A 26,653-nucleotide genomic window follows, 5' to 3' on the forward strand; every position below is an offset into this window, starting at 1 on the left:
ACCTGTTGGACATTCAAGTGATTCTCGACCTACAAAGACTCAACAAGCATCTAGTAAGCAAGACCATCAAACTGCAGCCCCTCCAGTCCATACTGGAGAGCATCCAGGAGGGCGACATCCTGATGTCAATAGGTCTAACAGAAGTATACCTACACCTCCCTATGTTGCCGGCTCATCAGCGATTCCTATGGTTTTGGTACACGAACCAGGGTTACCAGTACAGGACCCTCCCGTTCAGCCTGTTTTCAGCAACCAGAACATTCGCTCAGATCCTAGCAATTCTCTTGGCTCACCTCAGGACTATCCCTATTCGCGTCCAACGCTACCTGAGCGACATATTGATCCAAACCACCCACCTCCGGCCAACAGAAGACCTCCGCTTCACATTCCGGAACCTGCAGTAGCACGGATTCTCACTCAACTACGACAAGACCTAATTCTCGCCTACCGACAGAGTATTTCACCTAGGAGCACAAATAGACAGGACAGCAGGCACAGTCTCCCTGCCCCAGGACCGCCAGGGCAGCATCAGAACTCTGGCGAACCAGATCCGAGGAGGCCTCCTCTCACAAATGTTAGGCAAGGTGGTGTCGTCTATCGCCATCCTTCCCTGGACACGTCTGCATACCAGGGCCGTGCAGTGGCTCCTCCTGCCTTACCAGAAATGTGGCCGGAGCGATATAACTACCGGAGTTCGGATCCCATCAGAAGACCTCCAGTGATGGATGTCAGCGGCCATAACCAGGGGAGGTACGTTCAAAAAACCGAACCGGCTCGCTATGAATACGGACACCAGTCTGTTCGGCCACGGAGCCCACAGGGAGATCCAGATGACACATGGCCAGTGGTCACAGGAGGACGTACAAAACAACAGCAGCCGGCACCACGTTCTTCTCCTGAGAGACGACGTAGCCAGCAAGACTCCTATCAAAGGCCAAGAGAGCAGCCACCCCAGGACCCCCGGGAGAGAAGGCGGTCAGAGGGCAGAACGGGATCTTCTACCCCTGCGCGCAGAAGATAACACAGGAACATCCAATGTACAGGCGGACCCATTTTGGGCACCGCACCCTCCCCCCCACCCCCTGTGCCCCATTTTGGGCCTACAGGCCTCCCTGCAGCCTCCTGGGACCAAAAACGGGCCGTGGGGAGGCGCTGCACCCCCACCTCACATATCCCGTTTTGGGCCTACAGGCCTCACTGCAGCCTCCTGGGACCAAAAATGGGCCATGAGGGGGCGCTGCACCCTCACCCCACATACCCTGTTTTGGGCCTACAGGCCTCCCTGCAGTCTCCTCGGACCGAAAACGGGCCATGAGGGGGCGCTGCACCCCCACCTCACATACCCTGTTTTGGGCCTACAGGCCTCCCTGCAGCCTCCTGGGACCAAAAACGGGCCATGAGGGGGCGCTGCACCCCCACCTCACATACCCAGTTTTGGGCCTACAGGCCTCCCTGCAGCCTCCTGGGACCAAACATGGGCAGTGTGCGGTTGGGGGAGGGGCTAGCAGGCCGCCTTGTTGTCTGTGTTATCGTGCGTCCCTCGCACGACACCCAATTGTGCGCAGCTTTTATCAGAGGCACGACTAACTTAAAAGCCTCCAACGGCGCACCGGTATCCCACCTGGGAACTACCTTTCTTTTCCCACAGTTTTTCTTCTCCCACAGTTTTTCTTCTCCCACAGTCTTTTCTTCTCCCACAGTCTTTCAAGATAGTTCAGAATTCCCGACCTTTATCAGGCTTGGCGAGTAGCCAGGCCGATATTTTTCCAGACCCCCACAATGCTTGGCAAGAACGCAGGAATGAACTAATTGTCTCCTGCAAGCTCCATTCCCCTTTTGCTCCTCTTTTATTCCCTCTGGGAGAGGCCATTCATCGTCCACCTGTGGCTTTACTCCTGAGTTGACCCTTGTTGTTTAGCTGTTCCCTTCATCTGGCAACTCTGCGCAAGCACGCGCACACTAGGAACAGGCTCCAGCTCTTTGCCTGCCTCACTGATGTCTGACTCCAAAGGCAGCTGAAAACTGTCAGACGGCTCTGGCCGCCTCTCTGCCTCCGACACAGAGCCCTCGTCCGAGCCTTCTCCAGACTCTAGGACTGGCCCAGGTTCTTCCCCGAATCTGCTGCCAGATCCGCTAGTGGGCCGCATCACATCCATCGCCAAATCGTATGAACTTTGGGCTCTTCCATTGCCTCGGCGAGTGACAGCCAACTCCACGAGAAGCAGTCCTCCATCGAGATTGCAGAGGTGGATGCCTTCGGTTCCGGTGAAGCGGCTTTCGGCAGACGAGGTGAGTGTCCAACCCGTTAGATTAAATTAAAATCCAGATTAAATTCGATCTCGACTCCGGCAGATCTAAATTTAATTTAGAATCCAGTTCTTTTTAGCTGAAATCTTGTAGATATGTCAGTTGAGGGGTGGAGGTGGTTCAATGCCTTAACTGGGCGGGGGAAGACAAAAAAACCTGGAGCCCTTGTGGATATAATTGGGGTGGTAAACTACTCCTGCCTCTGGAAGCTCCGTCACTTTCCTAGCTAAACGGCAGAAAACACACACACATCCATGGGCAATCGGACAGAACAGCTCCCAACTTCCAGCATCTTTCCAGAGTTTGAGGATTGTTTGGCCTCTGTTTTTGGGCATTGGGAGGTAAGACTGCTGCTGGCTAGGGAGGCTCTATTCTGAATCGGTTGACTTCTGATTTCCCTTTCCTTGTCTTTTTGCTGGCAGGTTGGAGTTGGATGTTTGCACCATTCTCCGCTTATCCGGGCCTCTGAAAGAGCAGTACGCAAAGGTAATTTTGATTTAAAACTGATTTATTTTGCCTTTTTAAAAAAACCATCTGGGAGATGGTAGATTCTGGATTAATTTGAGCACGACACCCTTATTAAATAGGTAATTTAATTTAAAACTGATTGTGTTTTTTGTTATCTGGGTTTTGGGGGGGGCTGGAATCTGATTTTATTCAAGCAGAAACATTGAATCAATAGGTAAATTTAGTTTAAAATGTTTTTCTGTTGTTTGATTCTTTTGGAGGGTTTTTGAATGTGAATTTATTTGAGTGCAAACATTTGAACTTTTTTTAAAAAAATTTTTACAAAACCTATATATATATTCTTGGTGTACTTAAAAATAATAAAATTAAAGGGACATTTATGCTCCCTGGAATGGAGCGATTTGTCTGTTCTCACTTTAAGAGTTTTCATGTGGCGGTGAGTTCCGCTGGTGAATAAGGACCTTTTTTTGGAATTTTAGGGAGCTGAATTTGGAGAATTGCAGAGGAAAAGTTGAGGGTTTTTTTTGCACGCAGGAACATGGCCTGGATTTCCAGCGGCTTTTAGACGCCTCCGATTACAAGGAACTTTATCGGGAAGACATGATCCGTTGGGGGGAAGAGCGACGCCAGAGCGATCCTGGTTTCTTTTGCCGCATTGTGGTGGAAGGCGTGACGCAACCCATCTGGGTAAGGCCAGGGGGAATAAGACAGGTAGACCCCGACTTACGACCACCATTGAGCCCAGAGTCACTAAGCAAGGCAGTTTTTAAGTGAGTTTAGCCCCGTTCTACCACCTTTCCTGCAACCGTTGTTAAACGAATCAGGGCAAACTGTTAAGCTAGTCCCACGGTCGTTCAGGGAGTCCATCTTCCCTGTTGACTTGGCTTATCGGAAGGTCGCAAAACAGGGATCGTGTAACCCTCTCCGGGGTGGGGGGACACACACTATGATCGTCGTAAATATGAGTCAGTTGCCAAACGTCTTGAATTTTGATCGTGTGGGCAACAGGTGTTCTGCGACGGTCATAATTGTGAAAAAACCCATCCTAAGTCCCTTATTTTTCAGCTCGATAACTTCAAACGGTCACTCAGCGAATCGTCATAAGTCGGGGACTGCCCGTAGTTGTCTTTTGAACCAACTCCCATCTTGGGTCTTTGGCAGGGCGGACGGAGCTGGTCTGTTTAACAACGGGGGATGGCCAGAATTCGAACTCGAGTCCCCAAAGGTTCATTATCTTTTTCTTCTCTTCTTCCTTGCCAACGCAGATCGTGAGCGACTCCCGGCGGTCGTCGGACGTGGAGTGGTTCCGTGATGTGTACGGGAAGCGGGTTCACAAATCGTGCGGGGGATCACCACGAAGGAAACCCGGAGAAGTCTTCAGCCTGGACTCCCCTCCCCACATTCTGAATATCCTCCCAGCTGTTTGCAAGACCCTCCCCAATTTCCTGCCTGTTTTGCTGTGTATACCGTGTTAATTGCTAATATTAATCAGAATGCCCGCCTTCTCTCTCTCTCTTTCGTCCTATCGGGTAGGGAGAGGGGTGGGGAAATGTTCCAATAAAGCCCATTGATTAGTTAACGCCCCCGCCTCTCTTTTTTATTGCCTCCTCTTCGGTCCAATCCAGATGATTTTATGCAAAGCAAGGGAGCCACTAAAGGAAGGTGGAAACTAAGATTGTATGAAGGCGTTTGCTAGCTACGGATCCTATCCACCAAATGAGGGGGGAGCAATTAACAGGAGGGGGGGTCTCTATCTTCTGGAAACCCCCCTCCCGCCTCTTTTTCCAGTTTCGGCCTTTGCTGATCACAAGGATTTCTTGTGAAGGCAGCTATGTTATAAATACAGGTCCTCGAGTTACGACGGTCCATTTAGTGACCGAAGTTGCAACGGCGCTGAAAGAAGTGACCGTTTTTCACACTTACGACCTTCGTAGCATTCCCCCCACGATCGCGTGATCAAAATTCAAGACGCTTGGCCATCGTTTCGTACTTACGACCGTTGGCGTGTCCCTGGGTTACATAATCCCCCTTTTGCGACCTTCGGACAAGCGAAGCCAGTGGGGGAGCTGGATTCCCTTAAGAAGCAGGTTACTCACCTCCACTGCCGTGATTTCACTTAGCGACGGTGGCAAGAAAAGCCATAAAGTGGGACAAGAAATTCGCTGAACAAATGTCTCGCTTCACAACATATTTTGGGGTCAATTGTGGGGATGTTGCTAAGGTTGGGTCAGGCAATGTCTGCAAGAAATCAAGCTCAAAGAGCCCCAAGGAACCCCACAGTCTTCCTCCTCTTCCGCCTTTTCTCCACAAACCCCCCTCCTTTTCTAGCACTGATGATGTTACCTAGTTGGGTCAGGAGACGTCTGCAAGAAAACAAGCAAGCTCAGGGAGCACCAAAGATCCAACAATCCTCTCTGGAGACCCTTCTGCCCTTTAGCACTGATAGTGTTATCTAGTTGGGTCATGAGACATCTGCAGGAAAAAAAGCAAGCTCAGGGAGCACCAAGGACCCCACAGTTCTCCTTCCACTCTTCCTCCTCTCTGCAGACCCCACCGTAATATCAGAATAAGGGAATAACACGAGTTGGAAGGGACTTTGGAGGTCATCTAGTCCAACCCCCTAATCTGGCAGGATGCACTATCCCATTTCAGACAAATGGCTGTCCCAGTCTCTTAAAAAACAAACCCAGTGATGGAGGAGGGAAGGGAAGGGAAGGAAGAAAGGATGGATGGATGGATAGAGGAAAGGAAGGATGGATGGATGGATGGAAGGAAGGAAGGAAGGATGGATGGATGGATGGAAGGAAGGAATGAAAGACGGAAGGAAGGATGAATGGAAGGAAAGAAGGATGGATGGAAGGAAGGAAGAAAAGGATGGAAGGAAGGATGAATGGAAGGATGGATGGATGGATGGAAGAAAGGAATGGATGGAAGGAAGGAAGAAAAGGAAGGAAGGATGGATGGAAGAAAGGAGTGGATGGAAGGAAGAAAAGGAAGAAAAGGATGGAAGGAAGGATGGATGGAAGAAAGGAATGGATGGAAGAAAAGGATGGAAGGATGAATGGAAGGAAGGAAGGAAGAAAAGGATGAATGGAAGGATGGATGGATGGAAGAAAGGAATGGATGGAAGAAAAGGATGGAAGAAAGGAATGGATGGATGGAAGGAAGGAAGAAAGAAAGGATGGATGGATGGAATGAAGGAAGAAAAGGATGGAAGGAAGGAAGGATGAATGGAAGGATGGATGGATGGATGGATGGAAGGAAGAAAAGAAGGATGGAAGGATGAATGGAAGGAAAGTGTCTGCAACCCCCTCCCCAGCAACCCCCCCCCAGTCATCTTCGGAAAGAGGTCTGGGGAAGAGGAGTGCCAAACCCACCGATATTCACCTCCCCTCCCCTCCCCAGGCAACCAGACCCCCCTTATCCAAGCGTGGCTTGCTCCGGGGTCGCTCTTTGGCGACCCCACCCACCCACCCCCCTTCTTGCCGTCGGGCGCCCTGGACGCCCAGAGTCGCCCCGGTGGAGCCTCTCTTCCAGCAGGTCCCCCGTCCCCCCCGGGGAAGCTCCTTGCACGAACTCCGGGCGATCTCGGGGAAGGGGCTGCCGTGGCGAGAAGCCGGGCGGAGGGCGGCCACGGGAGCCGCGGTGGGTGCCAGGCTCGCCCCCTCCTCTCCATCCTCGTCCTCCAGCCCTTCTTACATCTGGAAGGCATCTAACATCTGGATAGAGCTGGGGGGGGGGCTCCCCTCCTTTTTTTCAAACCCTCCTCCTACTCACCAGCAGTTGACGACTCCAACTCCCATCAGCCTCACCCGGGAGTGGCTGGGCTGCAGGTGGGCGCGAAACAACAGGTGATGCCGCTTAGCCGGGCTTGGAGAAGGCTCTCCCGGTTGGATGTCTCTTGAAGCTGGGGAGGGGGAGCCCTTGCCCCCCCCCACTCCCTCCCTCCCTCCCTCCCACCCAATCCATCCTCCTTACATCTGGAAAGCAGACGCCCTAACATCTGGAGAGAGCTGATCTCACCAGCTGGGGGGGGGCTCACCCTTTTTTTTAAAAAAAAACCCTCTCCCAGCAGCTGAGGACTCCAACTCCCATCAGCCTCCAGCTGGGAGGATCCCCTTACTTAGGGCCAGGGGAGGTTCTGGTGGGTGGGGGGGAGAGAGCAGGGAAACCCCCGTTTTAAAATAATAGCGATTTTTTTAAAAAAAATCCCTTTACTTCCAGGTGGATGCTTCTGTCTCCGCCCGAAATCCTCAAAAGCGCCTTCAGCTGCACCTGTTGCACAGCTGCCTGTTGAATGGCCACTCTGGGTCTGCTGGGGCTATTTGAGGGACTACCCAAAAAAAAGGGGGGGGGGGTCCCCAAAGAAGCCTCAGCCTGCAGGGGCCCGAAGAGGCTGAGTTAATTGCCCCCAGGAGGAAGGAGTTTTGGAATGGAGTCCCTTTGAAGAGGGCAGTGTGGGCTGGCTGGCATTTCTTTATTATTATTATTATTATTATTATTATTATTATTATTATTATTATTATTATTAGTTAATTCTTTAGTGAGATTCACAGCCTTTGAGGCCGGTTAATAGCTCAGCAGCTCGAGTCCTAACCAAGGACCTAGGAACCGTTAAGGTTTACTGTTAATATTATTATTATTTTATTATTATTATTATTATTATTTAATCTTTAGTGAGATTCACAGCCTTTGAGGCCGGTTAATAGCTCAGCAGCTCGAGTCCTAACCAAGGACCTAGGAACTGTTAAGGTTTACTGTTAATATTATTATTATTATTATTATTATTATTATTATTATTATTTAATCTTTAGTGAGATTCACAGCCTTTGAGGCTGGTTAATAGCTCAGCAGCTCGAGTCCTAACCAAGGACCTAGGAACTGTTAAGGTTTACTGTTAATATTATTATTATTGTTTTTGTTGTTGTTTTGTTGTTGTTATTTTATTTCTCATAAACACATTTACATGTACAGTCATTTTCATCATTTTTCATTCATCTTTTCTTTTAACTTTCATTTTTAATGTTCACTTTTTCGGGACTGCTCATTTCTATGACTTGGCCTGAGGTTGGGGGACATGGGAACCAATCCGGAAGGACTTAAGGACACCGAACAAAAGTGCAGATTGACTGACGGCTCCCCTGAACGTCGTCAAAGCCTTAAAAATGGAAGTGCTGTTCCCAGCACTGATGATGTTACCTAGTTCGGTCATGAGACGTCGGCCAGAAAACCAGAGAGCACCAAGGACCCCACCCTCCTCCTCCTCCCCCTCCTTTTCCTCTCACCTCATTCCCTTCCAACACTGATGATGTTAGCCAGTTGGGTAATAAGATGTCGGCCAAAAAGACCTCTAGGCTTAGAAAGCATCAAACACACACACTTTCTCCTCCCTTTCTCCTGCACTCTGCAAACCTCCTTACCTTCCAGCACTGATGATGTTACTTAATTGGGTCATAAGACGTCTGCAACAAAACCAAGGAGGAGCACCGAGGAGCTTGGTAGGTTTACTTGCAGACGTTTCATGACCCAACTAAGTAACATCATCAGTGCTGGAAGGTAAGGCTAGCAAACACCTTCACACAATCTTAGTTTCCACCCTCCTTTACCGGCTGTCCTGCTTGCATGAAATCAACCGGATTGGACCCCAGCAGAGGCAATAAAAAAGAGAGGCGGGGGCTTTAACCAATGAATGGGCTTTATTGGAACATTTCCCCACCCCCTCAATACCCGATAGGACTAGGTAAGAGAAAAAAGGCGGGCATTGTCATTAATATTAGCAATTAATACTGGTATACACAGCAAGAGGAAAAAAATTGGGGAGGGTCTTGCAAACAGTTGGGAGGATATTTCCCATTCAGAATGAGGGGAGGGGAGTCCAGGCTGAAAACAGCCCCCTCCCCAAATTTCTTCCCTCTCCCCAACTTCCCCCTTATGCAGCAGCCTTGCAAAACTGCTCCCCTTTTGCAAATTCAGTTTGTCCACCTTCCGACTTTCCCGGGAGCCGATCTGTTTAGTGGCCAACTTATTTTAATCCCTCCAGGGCTCCTGCGCCACAGTTTTAAAAAAAAAACCGGCACCGGAGCAGAATGAAGCAGGGATTAAACTTGGGGAGGGGGGCTGCAAAAAGTAAAATTTTTGAAGACTTCTTTCAAACGTTTCTCATCCCAATTCAATTTTGGGGGGTCTCCCTCCACGATTTTGGGAACGAAATCCTTCCTTCCATGACAGAGGAGCATTTTGCCGTATTCTGCACCTGTCCAAGGGGGAATTTGGGGAGGAACGAAGGAACGAAGCAAAGAGAAAGAAAAAATAGAGGAAGAACGGAGAACTGTTCAAAAGGAAGGCGAGACAACAATGTGGCTTCTTCCCTGCCTGTTCGGGGAGCCAGTGGGATTCCTAACTGCAGAGGACCGTAGCATTGGGAATATTTCCATTCCCACTGGGAACTCTCGAGTGGGGGGGGGGGGAAACGGGAATTTCCCCACGGATCAAATCAGGAGAAAAAAACTTGCATGGAATTAAACCTAAATGGAAGGACAAACATATCTCCCCCCCCCCCGCATTGGAAAAGGCTGGGCTTGCCCTGTCCCTTGGTGGCGCCCCCCCCACAGCCCGTTTTTGTTCCCAAAAGGCTTCAGGGAGGCCTCCTAGGCCCAAAATGGGGCTGTGGGGGTGGGTGGGTGCAGAGCCCCCATCCCCACAGCCTTTTTTTGGCCCCAGGAGGCTGCAGGGAGGCCTGCTAGGCCCAAAAGGGGCTGTGAGGGGAGGGAGTGCAGTGCCCCCCCCACAGCCTTTTTTTGGCCCCAGGAGGCTGCAGGGAGACCTGCTAGGCCCAAAAGGGGCTGTGAGGGAAGGGAGTGCAGTGTCCCCCCCCCCACAGCCCATTTTTGGCCCCAGGAGGCTGCAGGGAGACCTGCTAGGCCCAAAAGGGGCTGTGAGGGGAGGGAGTGCAGTGCCCCCCCCACAGCCTTTTTTTGGCCCCAGGAGGCTGCAGGGAGACCTGCTAGGCCCAAAAGGGGCTGTGAGGGAAGGGAGTGCAGTGTCCCCCCCCCACAGCCCATTTTTGGCCCCAGGAGGCTGCAGGGAGACCTGCTAGGCCCAAAAGGGGCTGTGAGGGGAGGGGCTGCAGTGCCCCCCCCCCACAGCCTTTCTTTGTTCCAGGAGGCTGCAGGGAGGCCTGCTAGGCCCAAAAGGGGATGTGAGGGAAGGGAGTGCAGTGTCCCCCTCCCCCCACAGCCCTTTTTTGGCCCCAGGAGGCTGCAGGGAGGCCTCCTAGACACAAAACGGGGCTGTGAGGGGCGGTTCAGTGCCCCCCACGGCCCATTTTGGTCCCAGGAGGCTGCAGGGAGGCCTGCTAGGCCCAAAAGGGGCTATGAGGGGAGGGGGTGCAGTGCCCCCCGCACAGCCCTTCTTTGTTCCAGGAGGCTACAGGGAGGCCTGCTAGGCCCAAAAGGGGCTGTGAGGGAAGGGAGTGCAGTGTCCCCCCCCCCCCACAGCCCTTTTTTGGTCCCAGGAGGCTGCAGGGAGGCCTGCTCTCCAGTATGCACTGGAAGGACATGCATTTTGAATCTCTTGTATGCTTGTTGAGTCTTTTTAGGTTGAGAATCTATTGAAAGGTGGCTTGAATGTCCGACAGGTGTAGGACTGCAGCTTCCGTGAGGGTCCTTCTTGTCCTGGGGCAGCAAATCAAGAACCTCAAATCAAGAAAATCGAGAGCAAAGCCTAGTCGGACGGTGTTAAGGACTCATGCATCTGCGGTCGTTTCCTCCCATTGAGCCGCAAAGAGGCTTAGCCGGCCACCAATGGGAGGGTTGGATTTGCAGTTATCTGGAGGAGCGATTGTAGGGATGATTTCCGCCGCCTCCAAATTGCCCTTTGGACTGGAACTGCTGCCTGTTCTGCTGCCCTCTGTTGCCGGGCCTATTGGATTGGCGATCCTGAGGCTGGAAGTATGCTCTTTGTGGTTGTGAGAAGTCGTTTCCAGTGTCGGCTGCTCTGAAGGGAGGATTCTGAGACCGCTGGTTGGGGCGTCTGGACATAGAGCGTAGGACTTTCTTGTTGTCATGGGTCTCTATGAGCACAGGCTCTAAGGCCTCTCCGAATAGGTTCTCCCCTTTGAAGGGGGCCGAGGCCAACTTCCACTTGAACTTCATGCTTGCCTGCCAGTAACGGAGCCACAGCAGCCGTCGGGCCGTCACGGAAGAGGCGATGGCCCTGGAAGCGAACTTGGCCGAGTTCAGTGTGGCATCGGCAGAATATTCTGCCGCCATGATCAGGTTGTTGAGGTCCTTGTGAGCTTGGACGTCGGTGGCTGGGATTCTGGCTTGCAGCTCTTTGAGCCAGAGCACGGAAGTTCTGTTGAAGAAGGAAGCAGCCGTAGCCGATTTAACCCCCCAGGCAGCCGCGTGATAGGCTTTGCGGAGCGATATCTCAGCTTTCCTGTCTTCTGGATTCAAACCTTCGTCCGGGTCATTGGTTATCATGTTGACGCAGGCTAAGGCTGCCACGGGCTCGTCGATGGTTGGTATTTCTAAGGCCGCCGCGAGGGTCGGGGCCACGTTGTAGAACCGCTTGTCAGTCACGTTTGGGCCTGGATATGCCCCTGGTTGGGCCCATTGTCGCTGGACGGCATCCAGGAACAATTTTGGGGAGGGGATCTCCTCGTTATCTGTGGTGGGCTCTGAGAATACCAGACTATTGGGGTCAGATAAGCCTGAGGCCGGATCTGATACAGATGGATCCCCTCCTATCCGAGCCGTGGCCTTGGCTCTGTGGAGAAGCGTCTTAAACAAGGCAGGGCGGAAGAGTCCTGTGAAGCCCAGGGTATCCGTTGTCCCTCCTTTGTCCTCAGACAGCATCGACCCTTGATGTTCCTCATCATCCGAGAGGGATTCTTGGCTGAACATGGAAGAGGCAGGGGAAAGGGCCCTGGGAGGAGCAGCTACGTCCTTGGGATTATTGGGTGCAGGAGGCTGCCCCTGCTGTGGAGTGTTTCCAGAGGCTGCCTGCTGGTTTCGTTGCATGCCTGCAGCAATGCCCTGAGCAATGGCCTCTGCGATTATTAGTCTGATTTCTGGAGAAATTTCTGGCTCCTTTGGGCAGGACTTTTCTGTCTGCTGTCTCTCCCTTGGGCGGAGTCCCGCAGCTGTAGGAGTGAAGGTAGCCTCTGGGGCAGTCTTTCTCCTCTTAGGAGCCGGCTCCTCCCAAAGACTTTCCGGTGGGAGATTTGAAACCGAAGGGATTGGACGCTGTGGCTCTCTGGCGCCATCTGGTGACCGCATCGGGCTAGCCTTCTGACGAACCTCCTTTGTTAGAGGTTGTAACGGCTGCAGATGAGAAGCGCGGGAACTATTAGGTTTGTCCACCAGGGGGCTCTCTTGCCTGCGTTGCTCCGTTTCCCTTTCTTCTCCCTCTAAGGCCTTTTGGTCTTCCTCCTCCTCCTCCTCCTCCTCCTCCTCCTCCTCCTCCTCCTCTTCCTCCTCCTCCTCCTCCTCTTCCTCCTCCTCTTCTTCTTCCTCCTCCTCCTCCTCTTCCTCCTCCTCTTCCTCCTCCTCGGCTTTAGCCTTAGGGGCCTTTTTGGAGGCGAGAAGGGCCTGCGCTCTGATTCTGGCCTCTGCCCTTGTTTTCACCGTTTTGGGCGTGACGGAGCGTTTCTTGGGCCCCCGGGGCTTTTGGGCTGGTGGATTCAGTTCTTCCCCACTCACGGTTTCCTCGTGGCTGTCTCCTGCCTCGGAAGGCTCCATTTTCCCGGGATTCGGGTCCTTCGGAGAGGCGGATGGCTCTGGATTGAAGACGCGGCTGTTTGGATGGCCGCCAAAAACAGTCTGCACTGGAGCTGGTCCCTCTCCGCAGGCCTGTGGGAAGATCAGAGGGACCTTGGCTTTCCTTCTCCTGTAGAAGTGGTTTTTTTTTCTTTTCTTAATCTTGTTCTGGAATTGGAATGATGGAAGTGGGAGAAAATGCGTCTGTTGTGCTGAAGACTTGAATGGGAAAATGGAGAAGTCGACCCGAGAGGCGTGGCTACAAAGGCTTGATTGACTCAGCCTAACGGGCAGGAAGTTAACCCCTTCCCTTCCCTCGGATTCTCTCTCCGCACACTCGGAAGAATCGAATAGAATGACCAGAGTTGGAAGGGACCTTGGAGGTCATCTAGTCCAGCGGTCACCAACCGGTGGTCCGTGAGAAAATTTTGGTGGTCGGCAGAAAAATTATTTGCATTTTTTTTTATATTGCACTAAATCAGGGGTCTTTTTGTGCTGGTCAGAGGGGGGCAGAAATTCCGACACGGGGTCTGCTTCGGCCTCCTGGTGTGGGGCTTTGGGCGAAGGCTGGAAGGAAGCGTCGCTGGTGGCGAAGAGCCGGAGGGCCTCGTTCCAGTGGGGCAGCTTCATGGCCTGGAACCGACTGACCATCTCAGCCCACTGAGCCTCCAGGCACCGGTATCTGGCCTTGCACTCCCGCAGGTCTCCCCTCTGCTTGGAAAGCCTATGCTCCTAGTCCTCAGTGAGGTGCTTCTACGGAGCCTCCTTCTCGGTCAGATCCAATTTGAACTGAGCAGCTATTTTGCCAATTCTTTCTCGTGGTGGCTGCTTAGCTCCAACAACTGCTTCCTGTTGGGGTCCTAAGGAGCCCAGGCAGGCAGGTGAGGAGAGGTGAATAGAGGCTGGCAAGGCTCCCCTCCCATATTAGCGGTCCGTGGGATTTAAAACTATGAATTTAGTGGTCCCTGAGGTCTGAAAGGTTGGGGACCCCTGATCTAGTCCAACCCCCTGATCAGGCAGGAGGCCCTATCCCGTTTCAGACAAATGGCTGGCCAGTCCCTTCTTAAAAACAAACTCCAGTGATGGAGAAGGAAGGAAGGAAGGATCCCAAGTGTCTGCAACCTCCTCCCAAGCAAACCCACCTCCTCTCAATTTCGGAAAGAGATCTGGGGAAGCGGAGGGCCAAACCCACCGAGGTTCAAGTCCCTTCCCCAAAGCCGCCCCTCTAGGAATGCACCTGTGCGCTCTCCGCCAGCACCAAAAGGGATTCGTAGGCTGCTTGCTTTCTCTCTGTGCGCCCCCCCACCCAACCCAAGGGGTGTGTGTGTGTGCTTCATTCACTCGTCTGGGGAAAGGCCCCACCTCCCCCCCCACCAGTTAACCCCCGCCCAGCGGAGTTAATTACCCCCAGGAGGGAGTTTTGGAATGGAGTCCCTTTTAAAGGGACATTGCAGGCTGGCGGGCATTTCTGTCGCTTGGCCTGAGGTTGGGGACATGGGAACCAATCAGGAAGGACTTAAGGCCGCCGGACAAAAGTACAGATTGACTGACGGCTCCCCTTAATGTCCTCAAAGCCTTCAAGATATAAGTGCTGTTCGTAGCACTGATGACATTACCTAGTTTGGTCATGAAACCAAAGGTGGGTTGCCCCCAGTTCGGACCGGTTCAAAAGAACTGGTAGTAAAATCAGCGGGAGGCCCCGCCCACTGCCCTGGGTGTTATCATCAGTGATCTGCGCATGCTGTCGCGAACCGATAGTAAAGGTAAGTAGCACCCATCCCTGAATGAAACGTCTGCCAGAAAACCAGAGAGCGCACCAAGGACCCCACACTCCTCCTTCCCTTCCTACCTCACTCCCTTCAACGCTGATGATGTTACCTAGTTGGGTAATAAGATGTCCGCAAAAAAACCCCAAGCTTAGACAGCATTAAGGACACCCACACTTTCTCCTCCCTTCCTCCTCCACTCCGCAAACCTCACTGCCTTCCAGCACTGATGATATTACCTAGTTGGCTCATGAGGCGCAAGAAAACCAAGGAGGAAGAGTAGGAGCACTGAGGGGGTCTTTGGAGCTCTCTGAGCTTCATTGTTTTCTTGCAGACGTTCCAGAAGACAGAGAGACCCCCGCTCCTCTTAATTGCTCCCCCCTCGTTTGGTGGATAGGATCAGCAGCTAGCAAACACCTTCACATCACCTTAGTTTCCACCCTCCTTTAGTGGCTGCCCTGCTTGCGTGAGATCACCTGGATTGGACCCCAGAAGAGGCAATAAAAAAAGAGAGGCGGGGGCTTTAACCAATCAATGGGCTTTATTGGAGCATTTTCCTACCTCCTCCCTACCCGATAGGACGAGAGAGAAAAGGCGGGCGTTCTCATTAATATTAGCAATTAATACAGGTATACACAGTAACAGAGGCAGGAAATTAATTGGGGAGGGTCTTGCAAACAGCTGGGAGGATATTTCCCATTCGGAATAAATGCAGCAGCCTCGCAAAACTGCTCCCCTTTTGCAAATTCAGTTTGCGCGCCTTCCAACCTTCCCGGGAGCTGACCTGCTTAGTGGTCAGTTTATTTTAATCCTCCAGGGTTCCTGCGCCACAGTTAAGAAAAACTGGCACCGGAGGGCAATGAAGCGGGGATTAAACTCGAGCGGAGGGGAATGAAGCGGGGATTAAACTCGAGCGGAGGGGAATGAAGCGGGGATTAAACTAAAACGATTAAACTCATTTTGCAGCCCCGAGGGGGGGCTGCAAAACGCACCTTTTCCAGGTGCCTTTCAGAGGATTCTTTCAAACGCTTCTCATCCCAATGCAATTTTTCGGGTCTCCCTCCACGTTTTCTGGAACGAAATCCTCCCTCCCTCCAATGGCAGAAGAACATTTTGCCGGAGGAGAAATTGGCCAAGGGGGATTCGGGGAGGAACGAAGGAAGGAAACAAAGAGAAAGAAAAGGAGGAGGAAAACCGGAACGAGAGACGGAGAGCTTTTCGAGAATAAGGCACGACAATGTGGTTTCTTCCCCACCTGTTGGGGGAGCCGGTGGGTTTTCTAACCGCAGAGGACCGTAGCATTGGGAATATTTCCATTCCAAGTGGGAAACTGGGAATATTTCCATTCCCAGTGAGAGATCTCTGGGGAAAAAAAATGGGATTTTTCACCCCACCGTCCGTGGGTGTTTCCCCCATCACCAATGAGATTCTTTCTTGTTTTTCCCCATAGATCAAATCAGGAGGAAAAAACTTGCATCAAACTCAACCTAAATGGAATGGCAAAAATCAGGAATTTTTTCCCCCTGCTTTGGAAAGCTGCAAAAGCTAGGGTGAAAAAGCTGGGCTTGCTCTGCCCCCTAGAGGTGGGAAGCAGTACTGTCCTCATCTCAAATGAGAGGAGGGGGATGCGAAGAACAAGAGGTACCCCCGTTATCCCACCAATGGAGTTGAGGGGGAGGGAGAGGAATCGAGACCTATCAAAAGGTGGGAATTTAATCTTCCTCCTGAGATACCTGCAGGATGGTAAAAGCAGGCAGCCCTGTTGAGATGGAGGAAGATAGAGAGAGAGAGAGAGAGAGAGAGAGACAGAGAGAAGAAAAACCGGAACTGGATTATGGCAATTTCTGGAATGGAGTCTCAATTCCAGGAAGGAAACTGTACAGCAAAGTTTAATGTGATGGTTCCTTGCCTGGAGTCTCCTTTTTTGGGAAGGAGGACCTCCTCCTCCAACGTCTTCACCCCTCTTTGGTCCTTCAGCCAAGAGCCCCAGCCTGAGCCCCCTCCCCAAAAGAGCTACAGGGGGAGAGAGAGAAAGAGAGAGATGGGGAAAGCCAGCCGTTCCTAAAGTTTGGTCTGGATAAACTGGAGCAATTTCTCCAGCTGGGCATCCAAGGACAGCTGGTCTCCATCATTGGTGACCACCCAATCGTAGGGGACGCCTTGGTCTAACCCGCACTCGGATTCCGCGTCGTCAATTCCTGGGAAGCGGAGAAAGAGACGGGACGGGAAAAAAAGAAGAGATTTAGCGTCAGATTCTTCCGAGTCAAATTGAAAACCCGGTGGCTTTTGCAAACGGACAGACACACAAGAGACACATTGGAACAGGTCGCCCTCGAATTTCTTAAGGACTAGAAACTTAGCATCCACAAATTAAAGATTTTGGGACTCGAAGACTGATAACGCTTTACCTGATTAAATCTCCCGGAAACTCTGATCTTTTACTGAAACTCCTACACTGAAAAATTCTGCACCAGAGATAAATTCCTTGGGTGTCACTTGGCCAAATAAAATATTCTATTCTTATTCTTACTATATTCTAATTCTAATTAATTCTATTTTCTATTCTATTCTGTTTTGTTCCGTGTCTATTCTCTATTCTCTCCTCCTCTAAATTATAAATTCTATATTTCTATGCTATTCTATATTCTTCTCTTCTGCAATATTTATTCTATTTTATTCTATCTTCCAATATCTATTCTATTCTATTTTCTATTCTATTCTATATTTCATTTCTATTCCATATTTCTATTCTGTATTTCTATTCTCTATATTCTACACTATTTTATATTCTCTCTTCTATATATTCTATATTATTCTCTATTCTGTACTATTCACTTCTTCTCTTCTATTCTCTATATAGAATGGAAAATATTCTATTCTACATTCTGATTTTGTTCTATACTAGCTACATAAGAAAGAGAGCAGTTTTTTCCATCCTTCCGTGTACACCCAAACACATTCAGAGAAGCTCATTTTACCTTCCACAAACACCCAGTTCCGTCTTCTCCGGGTTTCCTCCGTGGCAATCACCCGCACGACTTGAACGAGGTCCCCGTACACATCACGGAACCATTCCACGTCCGAGGACCGCCGGGTGTCACTCACGATCTGCATTGGCAAAGGTTCAAGAGAGAAGGAGAAAAAGAAAATGAACCCTTGGGGGACTCAAGTTTGAATTCTGGCCATCTGCTCCTCCCCCGTTGTTAAACCGATTAGCTTCGTCCGCCCCACCCCGCCCCGCCAAAGATCAAGATGGGTGTTGGGAGCTGGTCCAGAAGACAACTACGGGCAGTCCCCGACTTATGATGATTCACTGAGTGACCGTTTGAAGTTATGGAGCTGAAAAAAAGGGACTTAGAATGGTTTTTTTCACACTTATGACAATCGCAGAACACCTGTTGGCCATGCGATCAAAATTAAAGACGTTTGGCAACTGGCTCGTATTTACGGCAATTGCAGTGTCCCTCCCCAGGGTGGGGTCACGCGATCCCCGTTTTGCGACCTTCCTACAAGCCAAGTCAACGGGGAAGATGGACTCCCTGAACGACCGTGGGACTAGCTTAACAGTTTGCCGTGATTCGCTTAACAACAGTCGCAGGAAAGGTGGTAGAACGGAGCTAATAAACTCGCTTAAAAACAGCCTTGCTTAATGACTCTGGCCTCAATGGTGGTCATGTCGGGGTCTACCTGTCTATTCCCCCTGGCCTTACCCAGATGGGTTGCGTCACGCCTTCCACCACAATGCGGCAAAAGAAACCAGGATCGCTCTGGCGTCGCTCTTCCCCCCAATGGATCATGTCTTCCCGATAAAGTTCCTTGTAATCGGAGGCGTCTAAAAGCCGCTGGAAATCCAGGCCATGTTCCTGCGTGCAAAATAAACCCTCAACATTTCCTCTGCAATTCTCCAAATTCAACTGCCTAAAATTCCCCCCCAAAAAAGGTCCTAATTCACCGGCGGAACTCACCGCCACATGAAAACCCTTAAAGTGAGAACAGACAAATCGCTCCATTCCAGGGAGCATAAATGTCTCTTTTTATTTTAATATACCAAGAATATATACAGGTTTTATAAAAAAAAACCTCAAAATATTGCACTCAAATAAATTGAGATTCTACCCTCCCAAAAAACCAAACAACAAAAAAATGCTTCAAACTAAACTTACCTATTGAATCAGCATTTCATGCTCAAATAAAATCAGAATTGACCCAAAATCGCCAGATGGTTTTTTAAAAAAGGCAAAATAAATCAGTTTTAAATCAAAATTACCTTTGCGTACTGCTCTTTCAGAGGCCCGGATAAGCGGAGAATGGTGCAAACATCCAACCCCAACCTGCCAGCAAAAAGACAAGAAAAGGGAGGTCAGAAGTCAACCGATTCAGAATAGAGCCTCTCTAGCCAGCAGCAGTCTACCTCCCAATGCCCAAAAACAGAGGCCGAACAATCCTCAAACTCTGGAAAGATGCTGCAAGTTGGGAGACGATTGCCCATGGATGTGTGTGTGTTTTCTGCCCCGTTTAGCTAGGAAAGAGAGTGATAGAGCTTCCAGAGGCAGGAGTACTTTACCACCCCAATTATATCCACAAGGGCTCCAGGTTTTTTTGTCTTCCCCCGCCCAGTTAAGGCATTGAACCACCTCCCCAACCAGCAACTGACATATCTACAGATTACAGCTAAAAAGAACTGGATTCTAAATTAAATTTAGATCTGCCGGAGTTGAGATCGAATTTAATCTGGATTTTAATTTAATCTAACGGGTTGGACACCCACCTCGTCTGCCAAAAGCCGCTTCACCGGAACCGAAGACATCCAGCTCTGCATATCTCCTCGATGGAGCCCTGTGTGGCCCACGCTACCATCGTGGCCCCGCTTCTCGTAGAGTTGGCTGTCACTCGCCGAGGCAACGGAAGAGCCCAAAGTTCATACGATTTGGCGATGGATGTGTTGCGGCCCTCCAGCGGATCTGGCATCAGATTCGGACACTGAGGGGGTTGGGGAGGATCCTGGGCCAGTCCTGGAGTCTGGAGAAGGCTCGGACAAGGGCTCTACGTCGGAGGCAGAGAGGGCACCAGGGCCCTATGCCAGTTATCCGCTGCCTTTGGAGTCAGACATCAGTGAGGCAGATGAACAGCTGGAGCCTGTTCCCAGTATGCGCATGTGCAGAGTTTCCAGACGAAGGGAACAGCTAAGGAACAAGGGGTGACTCAGGAGTAAAGCCACAGGTGGACGGTGAATGGCTCCTCCCAGAGGGAATAAAAGAGGAGCGAAAGGGGAGCGGAGTTTGCAGGAGACAATTAGTTCATTCCTGCATTCTTGCCAAGCATTGTGGCGTCTGAAAGATATCGGCCTGGCCACTCGCCAAGCCTGATAAAGGTCAGTAATGATGAAGTATCTTCTGTAGGAGAAGAAAGTCTTCGCTGGTAGGTAATTCTCAGGTGGGATACTGGTGCGCTGTCGGAGGCTTTAAGTCAGTCGTCCCTCTGAGGAAGCTGCGCACAATAGGGTGCCGTGCGAGGGACTCCAACTCCCCGCAAGATAACACGAAGACAAGACGGCCACTTGTCTGCGTATCGTATCGGGCGATAGGCCCTTCTCTAGTCCGGCCTGTAGGAAGTCCAGAATTCAGGCCACTGATACTGAGAGGGGATCAAGAGAGGCTTTGTTGCACGAGACAGAAGGTTCTCCAGGTGGAATCGTAAATCCTGCTCGTAGATAGCCTCCTAGAGCCGTGGTGGTGAACCTGTGGCAAATGAGCCACAGCTGGCATGGAGAGCCCTTTCTGCGGGCACGCACCTCCCACCGGCCAGCTGATTTTCAGGATGGGGGGGGCATGTGGGAGACATGTGTGCATGCATAGGGGTTGCGTGTGCATGCTAGAGGGACACGCGGAGGGGTGTGTGGTCCTAAGAAGCAGCAGGTTTTTAAAGTAGCTTTAATCAAAATGCTGTTAAAATGCTATACAAGCCTCAAGGGAGCTAATAGAGGTAAATCCTAGAGAGGCAGAAAATGCATCACCTAACAATGGAAGTGAATGCTAACGAGGAATAAAGCTGCATACAAGGCAGACATAACACCTGTAACAGCAGGGACGGCTGCTAGCCCCCTCCCCCGACGGCCTGTTTTTGGTCCCAGGAGGTTGCAGGGAGTCCTGCTAGGCCCAAAGCTAGCTGGCGGGGGGGGGGGGGGAGGAGTTCAGCCCCTCTCCCAAAACCCGTTTTTGGTCCCAGGAGGCTGCAGGGAAGCCTGCTAGGCCCAAAACAGGGTATGGGGGGGATGCGGTGCCCAAAACAGGTCCGCCTGTACATTGGATGTTCCCGTGTTATCTTCTGCGCGCAAGGGTAGAAGATCCCGTTCTGCCCTCTGACCGCCTTCTCTCCCGGGGGTCCTGGGGTGGCTGCTCTCTTGGCCGTTGATATGAGTCTTGGTGGCTACGTCGTCTGTCAGGAGAAGTACGTGGTGGCTGGAGATGATGATCTGGAGGCCTAGGTGGGCTGCTGTTAGCTCTAACTGGTTGAACTTGTTTCATATGTCCTCCTGTGAACACTAGCCTTGTGCCATCTGGGTCTCCCTGTGGGCTCCGCAGCTGAACAAACTGGTGTCCGTAGTCATAGCGAACCGGTTCGGTTTCTTGAGCGTACATCCCCTGGTTATGGCCGCTGACATCCATCACTGGAGGTCTTCTGATGGGATCCGGACTCCGGTAGTTATATTGCTCCGGCCACATTTCTGGTAAGGCAGGAGGAGCCACTGCACGGCCCTGGTATGCAGACGTGTCCAGGGAAGGATGGCGATAGACGACACCACCTTGCCTAACATTTGTGAGAGGAGGCCTCCTCGGATCCGGTTCGCCAGAGTTCTGATGCTGCCCTGGCGGTCCTGGGGCAGGGAGACTGTGCCTGTTGTCCTGCCTATATGTGCTCCTAGGCGAAGTACTCTGTCGGTAGGCGAGAACTAGGTCTCGTTGTAGTTGACTGAGAATCCGTGCTATTGAAGGATCTGTAATCTGAAGCTGAGATCTTCTGTTGGCCGGAGGTGGGTGGTTTGGATCAATATGTCGCTCAGGTAGCGTTGGACGCGGATAGGAATAGTCCTGAGGTGAGCCAAGAGCATTGCTAGGATCTGCGAGAATGTTCTGGGTGCTGAAGACAGGCTGAACGGGAGGGGTCTGTACTGGTAACGGTGGTTCATGTACCAAAACAATAGGAATCGCTGGTGAGCCGGCAATATAGGGAGGTGTCGGTAGGCTTCCGTCAGACCTATTGACATCAGGATGTCGCCCTCCCGGATGCTCTCCAGTATGGACTGGAGGGGCTGCAGTTTGATGCTCTTGCTTACTAGATGCTTGTTGAGTCTTTGTAGGTCGAGAATCGCTTGAATGGTGGCTTGAATGTCTGACAGGTGTAGCAGTGCTGCTTCTGCGAGGGCTCTTCTTGTCCCGGGGCAGCGAATCATGAGCCTTGGGAGTTTCGGGAGAAAATCGAGAGCGACGCCTAGTCCGACGGTGTTCAGGACCATTGGTGTCCTCAACTTTGGATCTGCGGTCGTTTCCTCCCACTGAGCCACGAACAGACTTAGACGGCTGACTTCCTTTGCCTTGAAATGACTGTTTAGACTGGTACTGCTGCCTGTTACTCCCTCTGTTGCCGGGCCTATCGGATTGGCGATCCTGATGCTGGACGTATCTCCCCTGTGGCTGTGAGAAGTTGTGTGCGGTGTCCGCTGCTCTGACGGAAGGCTTCTGAGACCGCCTATCGGATTGGCGATCCTGAGGTTGGAAGTATCTCCCCTGTGGTTGTGAGAAGTCGCGTGCGGTGTCCGCTGCTGTGAAGGAAGGATTCTGAGACCGCCTATTGGATTGGCGATCCTGAGGCTGCAAGTATGCCCCCTGTCGTTGTGAGAAGTCCTGTGCGGTGTCCGCTGCTGTGAAGGAAGGATTCTGAGACTGCCTATTGGATTGGCGATCCTGAGGCTGGAAGTAGGCCCCCTGTGGTTGTGAGAAGTCCTGTGCGGTGTCGGCTGCTCTGAAGGAAAGATTCTGAATCTGTTTGGGGATAGAGCGTAGGACTTTCTTTTTGTCTTTGGTCTCTATGAGCACAGGCTCTAACGCCTCTCCGAATAGGTTGCCCCCTTTGAAGGGGGCTGTGGCCAACTTCCACTTGAACTTCATGTTTGCATGCCAGTGACGGAGCCACAGCAGTCGTCGGGCGGTCACAGAAGAGAAGATGGACCTGGAAGCGAACTTGGCCGAGTTCAGTGTGGCATCGGCAGAGTATTCTGCTGCCATTACCAGGTTGTTGAGGGCTTGGTGAGCTTGGAGGTCGGTGGCTGGGATTCTGGCTTGCATCTCTTTGAGCCAGAGCACGGAAGTTCTGTTGAAGAAGGAAGCCGCCGTAGCTGCCTTAACCGCCCAAGCAGCCGCATTATAGGCTTTGCGGAGCGTCAGCTCAGCTTTCCTGTCTTGTGGATTCAAAGCAGTGTTCGGGTCATTGGAGATCTCGTCGGGGGAGGCTAAGGCCACCACGGGCTCGTCGATGGTCGGCATTTCTAAGGCCGCTGTGAGGTTCGGGGCCACATTGTAGAGCCGCTTTTCATTCGGGTTCAGGCCTGGATTTTCCCCTGGTTGGACCCATTGTCGCTGGACAGCATCCAGGAACAATTTTGGGGAGGGGATCTCCTCTTTATCTGTGGTGGGCTCTGAGAACACTAGACTATTGGGGTCAGATAAGCCCAAGGCCGGATCTGAGTTGGCTGGATCCTCTCCAATCTGAGCCGTGGCCTTCGCTCTGTGGAGAAGCGTCTTAAACAAGGCAGGGCGGAAGAGCCCTTTGAAGTCCAGGAGGTCCGTAGTCCCTCCTTTGTCCTCAAACAGCATCGACACTTGATGTTCCTCATCGTCCAAGAGGGATTCTTGGCTGTGTATGGAAGGGGCAGGGGAAAGGGGCCTGGGAAGAGCAGCTATGTCCCTGGGATTATCGGGTGCAGGAGGCTGGCCCTCGTGTGGAGTGTGGTCAGAGGCCGCCGGCTGGTTTTGTTGTATTGCTGCGGCAATGCCCCGAGCAATGGCCTCCGAAATCATTAGTCTCATTCGCGGGGTAATTTGTGGCTGCTTCGTTTCCTTTGGGAGGGACTTTTCTGGCTCCTGCGTCTCCTTTGGGCGAAGTCCCGCCACTGCAGGAGTGGAGGTAGCCTCTGGGGTAGTCTTTGCCCTTTTAGCAGCCGGCTCCTCCCAAGGAGTTTCCGGTGGGAGATTTGACACCGAAGGGAGGGACGAAAGCTCATCCTGTTCTATCATTGGAAGCGGCGGGTCAGAAAGTTGCTCTCCGGCCCCATCCGGTGACTGCACCGGGCTAGCCGTCTGACCAACCTCCTTTGTTAGAGGTTGCAAGGGCTGGGGCTGAGAGGCCTGGGAATGTTTCGGTTCGTCCACCAGGGGGCTCTCTTGCCCGCCTTGCTCCCCCTCCCCCCCTTCGGCCTTAGCCGCTTCTTCTTCCCCACCCAAGGCCTTTTGCTCCTCCTCCTCCTCCTTTGCCTTAGGGGCCCTTCTGGAGGAGGGGAGGGCCTTTGCCCTGATCCTGGCCGCGGCCCTCGTGGTCACCGTTTTGGGGGTGGCGGGGCCTTTCTTGGGCCCCCGGGGCTTCGGGGCTGGCGGGTTCAGTCCTTCCCCACTCACGGTTTCCTCGTGGCCGTCTGCTGCCTCGGGAGGCTCCATTGTCCCGGGCTCGGGGTCCCTCGGAGAGGCGGATGGCTCTGGATTGGCGGCGCCCACGAGAGTCTGCACCGGAGCCTCCCCGGGCAGTGACTCCAGGCCCCTCCGCAGGCCTGCAGGAAGGGCAAGCGAGGCCTGGGCTCTAGGAGCCGCAGAAGGGCGGCCTGCCCCCGCTGGGCTTCTCCTGCAGGAATTGGGGGCTTTTTTTCCCTTTCCTCCTGGCGCTGGGATGATGGGAGCGCAGGAAACGCGCCTGCCGCGCTGGAGACTCAGTGGGAAAATGGAGAAGGGGAGCCGAGGGGGCGGGGCTACGAGGCTTTGAGTGACTCAGCCCCGGAGAGCAGGAAGGCGGAGTTAACCCCTTCCTTGCCTTGGCCTTCCCTCTCTCGGCGCGCTCCGGAGGAAGAGAAGAGGAGGACAAGGGTTGGGAGGGGCCCGGGAGGTCATCTAGTCCAACCCCCTGGACCGTTTCAGACCAAGGGCTGTCCAGTCTCTTTAAAAAAAAAAGCTTCTTAAAAAACCTCCACTGATAGAGAAGGAAGGAAGGAAGGGAAGGAAAGGAAAGGAAAGAAGGAAGGAAGGAAGGAAAGGAAGGAAGGAAAGGAAGGACGGAAGGAAGGGAGGAAGGAAGGAGACTAGATAGATAAATAGGTGGATGGGGAGGAAGGAAGGAAGGAAGGGAGGGAGGAAGGGAGGATGGATGGATGGAAGGAAGGAAGGAAGGAAGGAAACTAGAGAGATAATTAAGTGGATGGGGAGGGAGGGAGGGAGAGAGGGAGGGAAGGAAGGAAGGAAGGAAGGAAGGAAGGAGACTAGATAGATAAATAGGTGGATGGAGAGGAAGGAAGGAAGGAAGGGAGGATGGATGGATGGAAGGAAAGGAAAGAAGGAAGGAAGGAAGGAAGGAGACTAGATAGATAAATAGGTGGATGGGGAGGAAGGAAGGAAGGAAGGGAGGATGGATGGATGGAAGGAAAGGAAAGAAGGAAGGAAAGGACGAAAAGAAGGAAAGGAAGGAAGGAAAGGAAGGAAGGAAGGAGACTAGATAGATAAATAGGTGGATGGGGAGGAAGGAAGGAAGGGAGGATGGATGGATGGAAGGAAAGGAAAGAAGGAAGGAAAGGACGAAAAGAAGGAAAGGAAGGAAGGAAAGGAAGGAAGGAGACAAGATAGATAAATAGGTGGATGGAGAGGAAGGAAGGAAGGGAGGGAGGATGGATGGAAGGAAAGGAAAGAAGGAAGGAAGGAAGGAAGGAGACTAGATAGATAAATAGGTGGATGGGGAGGGAGGGAGGGAGGGAAGGAAGGAAAGGACCTCGGAGGTCTTCTAGTCCAGCCCCTTGCTGAAGCAGGAGACCCTATGCCATTCCAGACAAATGGCTGTCCAGGCTCTTCTTAAAAGCTTCCAGTGTTGGAGCATCCACGATTTCTGGAGGCAGGCAGTTCCACTGGTTAATTGCTCTCACTGTCACTCACCCCGTCCATCATGCACCCGGCTGCATTGATGCTTCGGGAGACGCGTGTGTCGGACGCACGTCTGCACGCCTTGGAAACAGGCGTGCAAAGGCGGGAGAGGGGGGGGGCATTTGCAAGCCCTGGATAGGGGAGGGGGCATTGCCAAATCAGTGCCGGCTTGCAAAGGAAGGTGGAGGGGGGGGTGGGCTTGGTAAGCAGCCCACCCACCCCGTCCATCATGCAAACGGCCCGCCCCCCTTCCTCCCTAAATGCAATCCTCCCCCCCCACCCTTTTTTTCTTTTTTTTTTGCAGATGCACCCCTGCCTCCTTTTTTTAAAATTTATTTATTTTTTTAAATTTACCGGCTTTGGATTTCTTCGGCCACGAAATCTTTGCCCGATTTCCGTTTCCCGCTGAAAAGCAGCACCAGCTTCGGACACGGCGCCATAGCAGCAACTTTCCCAGCACTTTCTAACCTCCTCTCCACTCGCACACACACACCCCCGCGCTCGCCCGGCCGGATGGTCTCGTCCGGGCCCCAACGTTCCATCCGCGCGCTTCCGCCTCCTTCGCCTCGCACCAATTGGAAACGGCCCGGGCTGCGCCGCGCGCAGAGAGGGCGCGACCATTTCGGAGGGTAGAGGAGGGGGGGTTGCATCGAAGCCGCCCCAGCAGCGTAGGAAGAATGAAATTAACCTGAATCACGGGAGGAGGCGGGGTAGAGCTGGCTCTGAAGGGGGCGGGGCTTCTTCTTAGCCGCGCCCACGAAGGTTTGGAGACACGCCCACGTGCAAAAGATTTTTCTTTCTCTTCCTTTCCCCTTCCTTTTTTTCTTTCCTTTTTCTTTTGCTCCTTCCTTCCTTTTTCATTCCTTCCTTCCTTTACTTTCTCATCCTTTCTCCTTCCTCCCTCCCTTTTCTTTCGCTTCCTTTATTTTCTTTCTTTTTCCTTCCTTCCTTCCTTTTTCTTTTGCTCCATCCTTCCTTTCCTTCATTTTTCCTTCCTTCCTTTGATTTGCTCCTTCCTTCCATCCATCCATCCTTTCCTTTTTCCTTCCTTTTCTTTTGCTCCTTCCTGCCTTCTTTCCTTCCCAATGCCCTCTCCCTCGCTCCCTCCCTCCTTCCTTTTCTTCTCCTTCCTTCCTTCCATCCTTCTTCCTTTTTCATTTCTTTCTTCCTTTCTTTTGCTCCT

General features: G+C 52.1%; 3 protein-coding genes across 6 annotated transcripts; 1 reads left to right on the plus strand and 2 right to left on the minus strand.

Annotated features, from left to right (window-relative positions):
- The first annotated feature begins 2,156 nt into the window (after window positions 1-2,156).
- LOC117659200 (uncharacterized) lies at window positions 2,157-4,354 on the plus strand. The gene is made up of 4 exons (XM_060685088.2): window positions 2,157-2,289; window positions 2,730-2,793; window positions 3,310-3,462; window positions 4,041-4,354. Exons 1-4 carry the CDS (start codon window positions 2,251-2,253, stop codon window positions 4,085-4,087), a joined length of 303 nt encoding a protein of 100 aa, XP_060541071.2. The 5' UTR covers window positions 2,157-2,250; the 3' UTR covers window positions 4,088-4,354.
- A 4,098-nt stretch (window positions 4,355-8,452) lies between these two features.
- On the minus strand, window positions 8,453-12,810 carry LOC117658879 (uncharacterized). Of its 2 annotated transcripts, XM_034406997.3 has the most exons (2): window positions 12,480-12,805; window positions 8,453-12,101 (listed from the first exon to the last, which is right to left on the minus strand). In XM_034406997.3, the coding sequence occupies exons 1-2, from the start codon at window positions 12,516-12,518 to the stop codon at window positions 10,599-10,601; spliced, it is 1,542 nt and encodes a 513-aa protein (XP_034262888.2). In that variant the 5' UTR covers window positions 12,519-12,805; the 3' UTR covers window positions 8,453-10,598. The 2 variants fall into 2 exon arrangements, with proteins under 2 accessions (XP_034262888.2, XP_087737441.1); XM_087881315.1 differs by having other exon boundaries at window positions 8,453-12,810.
- A 2,014-nt stretch (window positions 12,811-14,824) lies between these two features.
- On the minus strand, window positions 14,825-25,970 carry PMVK (phosphomevalonate kinase). 3 transcript variants are annotated; one of them, XR_015730462.1, is made up of 5 exons: window positions 19,071-24,459; window positions 18,570-18,633; window positions 18,013-18,165; window positions 17,281-17,410; window positions 14,825-16,500 (listed from the first exon to the last, which is right to left on the minus strand). XR_015730462.1 is itself a non-coding variant. In XM_034406994.3 (5 exons), the coding sequence occupies exons 1-5, from the start codon at window positions 25,908-25,910 to the stop codon at window positions 16,364-16,366; spliced, it is 570 nt and encodes a 189-aa protein (XP_034262885.3). In that variant the 5' UTR covers window positions 25,911-25,970; the 3' UTR covers window positions 14,825-16,363. The 3 variants fall into 3 exon arrangements, 2 of the variants coding, with proteins under 2 accessions (XP_034262885.3, XP_087737440.1); XM_034406994.3 differs by lacking the exon at window positions 19,071-24,459 and adding an exon at window positions 25,825-25,970; XM_087881314.1 differs by having other exon boundaries at window positions 19,071-24,308.
- Between the last annotated feature and the right edge of the window lie 683 nt (window positions 25,971-26,653).

Source organism: Pantherophis guttatus, chromosome 18 (assembly GCF_059756535.1).
Source record: "Pantherophis guttatus breed Tessera chromosome 18, ASM5975653v1, whole genome shotgun sequence".
NCBI classification, from domain to species: domain Eukaryota; kingdom Metazoa; phylum Chordata; class Lepidosauria; order Squamata; family Colubridae; genus Pantherophis; species Pantherophis guttatus.

Excerpts from the sequence above, each read along its gene's own strand:
- LOC117659200 (XM_060685088.2), top strand. The coding sequence starts at position 2,251 with ATGCCTTCGGTTCCGGTGAAGCGGCTTTCGGCAGACGAG. Across the intron at positions 2,794-3,309 it reads TGAAAGAGCAGTACGCAAAG|GAACATGGCCTGGATTTCCA; the intron begins GTAATTTTGATT and ends TTTTGCACGCAG. Across the intron at positions 3,463-4,040 it reads GCGTGACGCAACCCATCTGG|ATCGTGAGCGACTCCCGGCG; the intron begins GTAAGGCCAGGG and ends TTGCCAACGCAG.
- LOC117658879 (XM_087881315.1), bottom strand. The coding sequence starts at position 12,518 with ATGGAGCCTTCCGAGGCAGGAGACAGCCACGAGGAAACCGTGAGTGGG.
- PMVK (XM_034406994.3), bottom strand. The coding sequence starts at position 25,910 with ATGGCGCCGTGTCCGAAGCTGGTGCTGCTTTTCAGCGGGAAACGGAAA. Across the intron at positions 18,634-25,824 it reads GCCGAAGAAATCCAAAGCCG|GTTGGGGTTGGATGTTTGCA; the intron begins GTAAATTTAAAA and ends TTTTGCTGGCAG. Across the intron at positions 18,166-18,569 it reads TGAAAGAGCAGTACGCAAAG|GAACATGGCCTGGATTTCCA; the intron begins GTAATTTTGATT and ends TTTTGCACGCAG.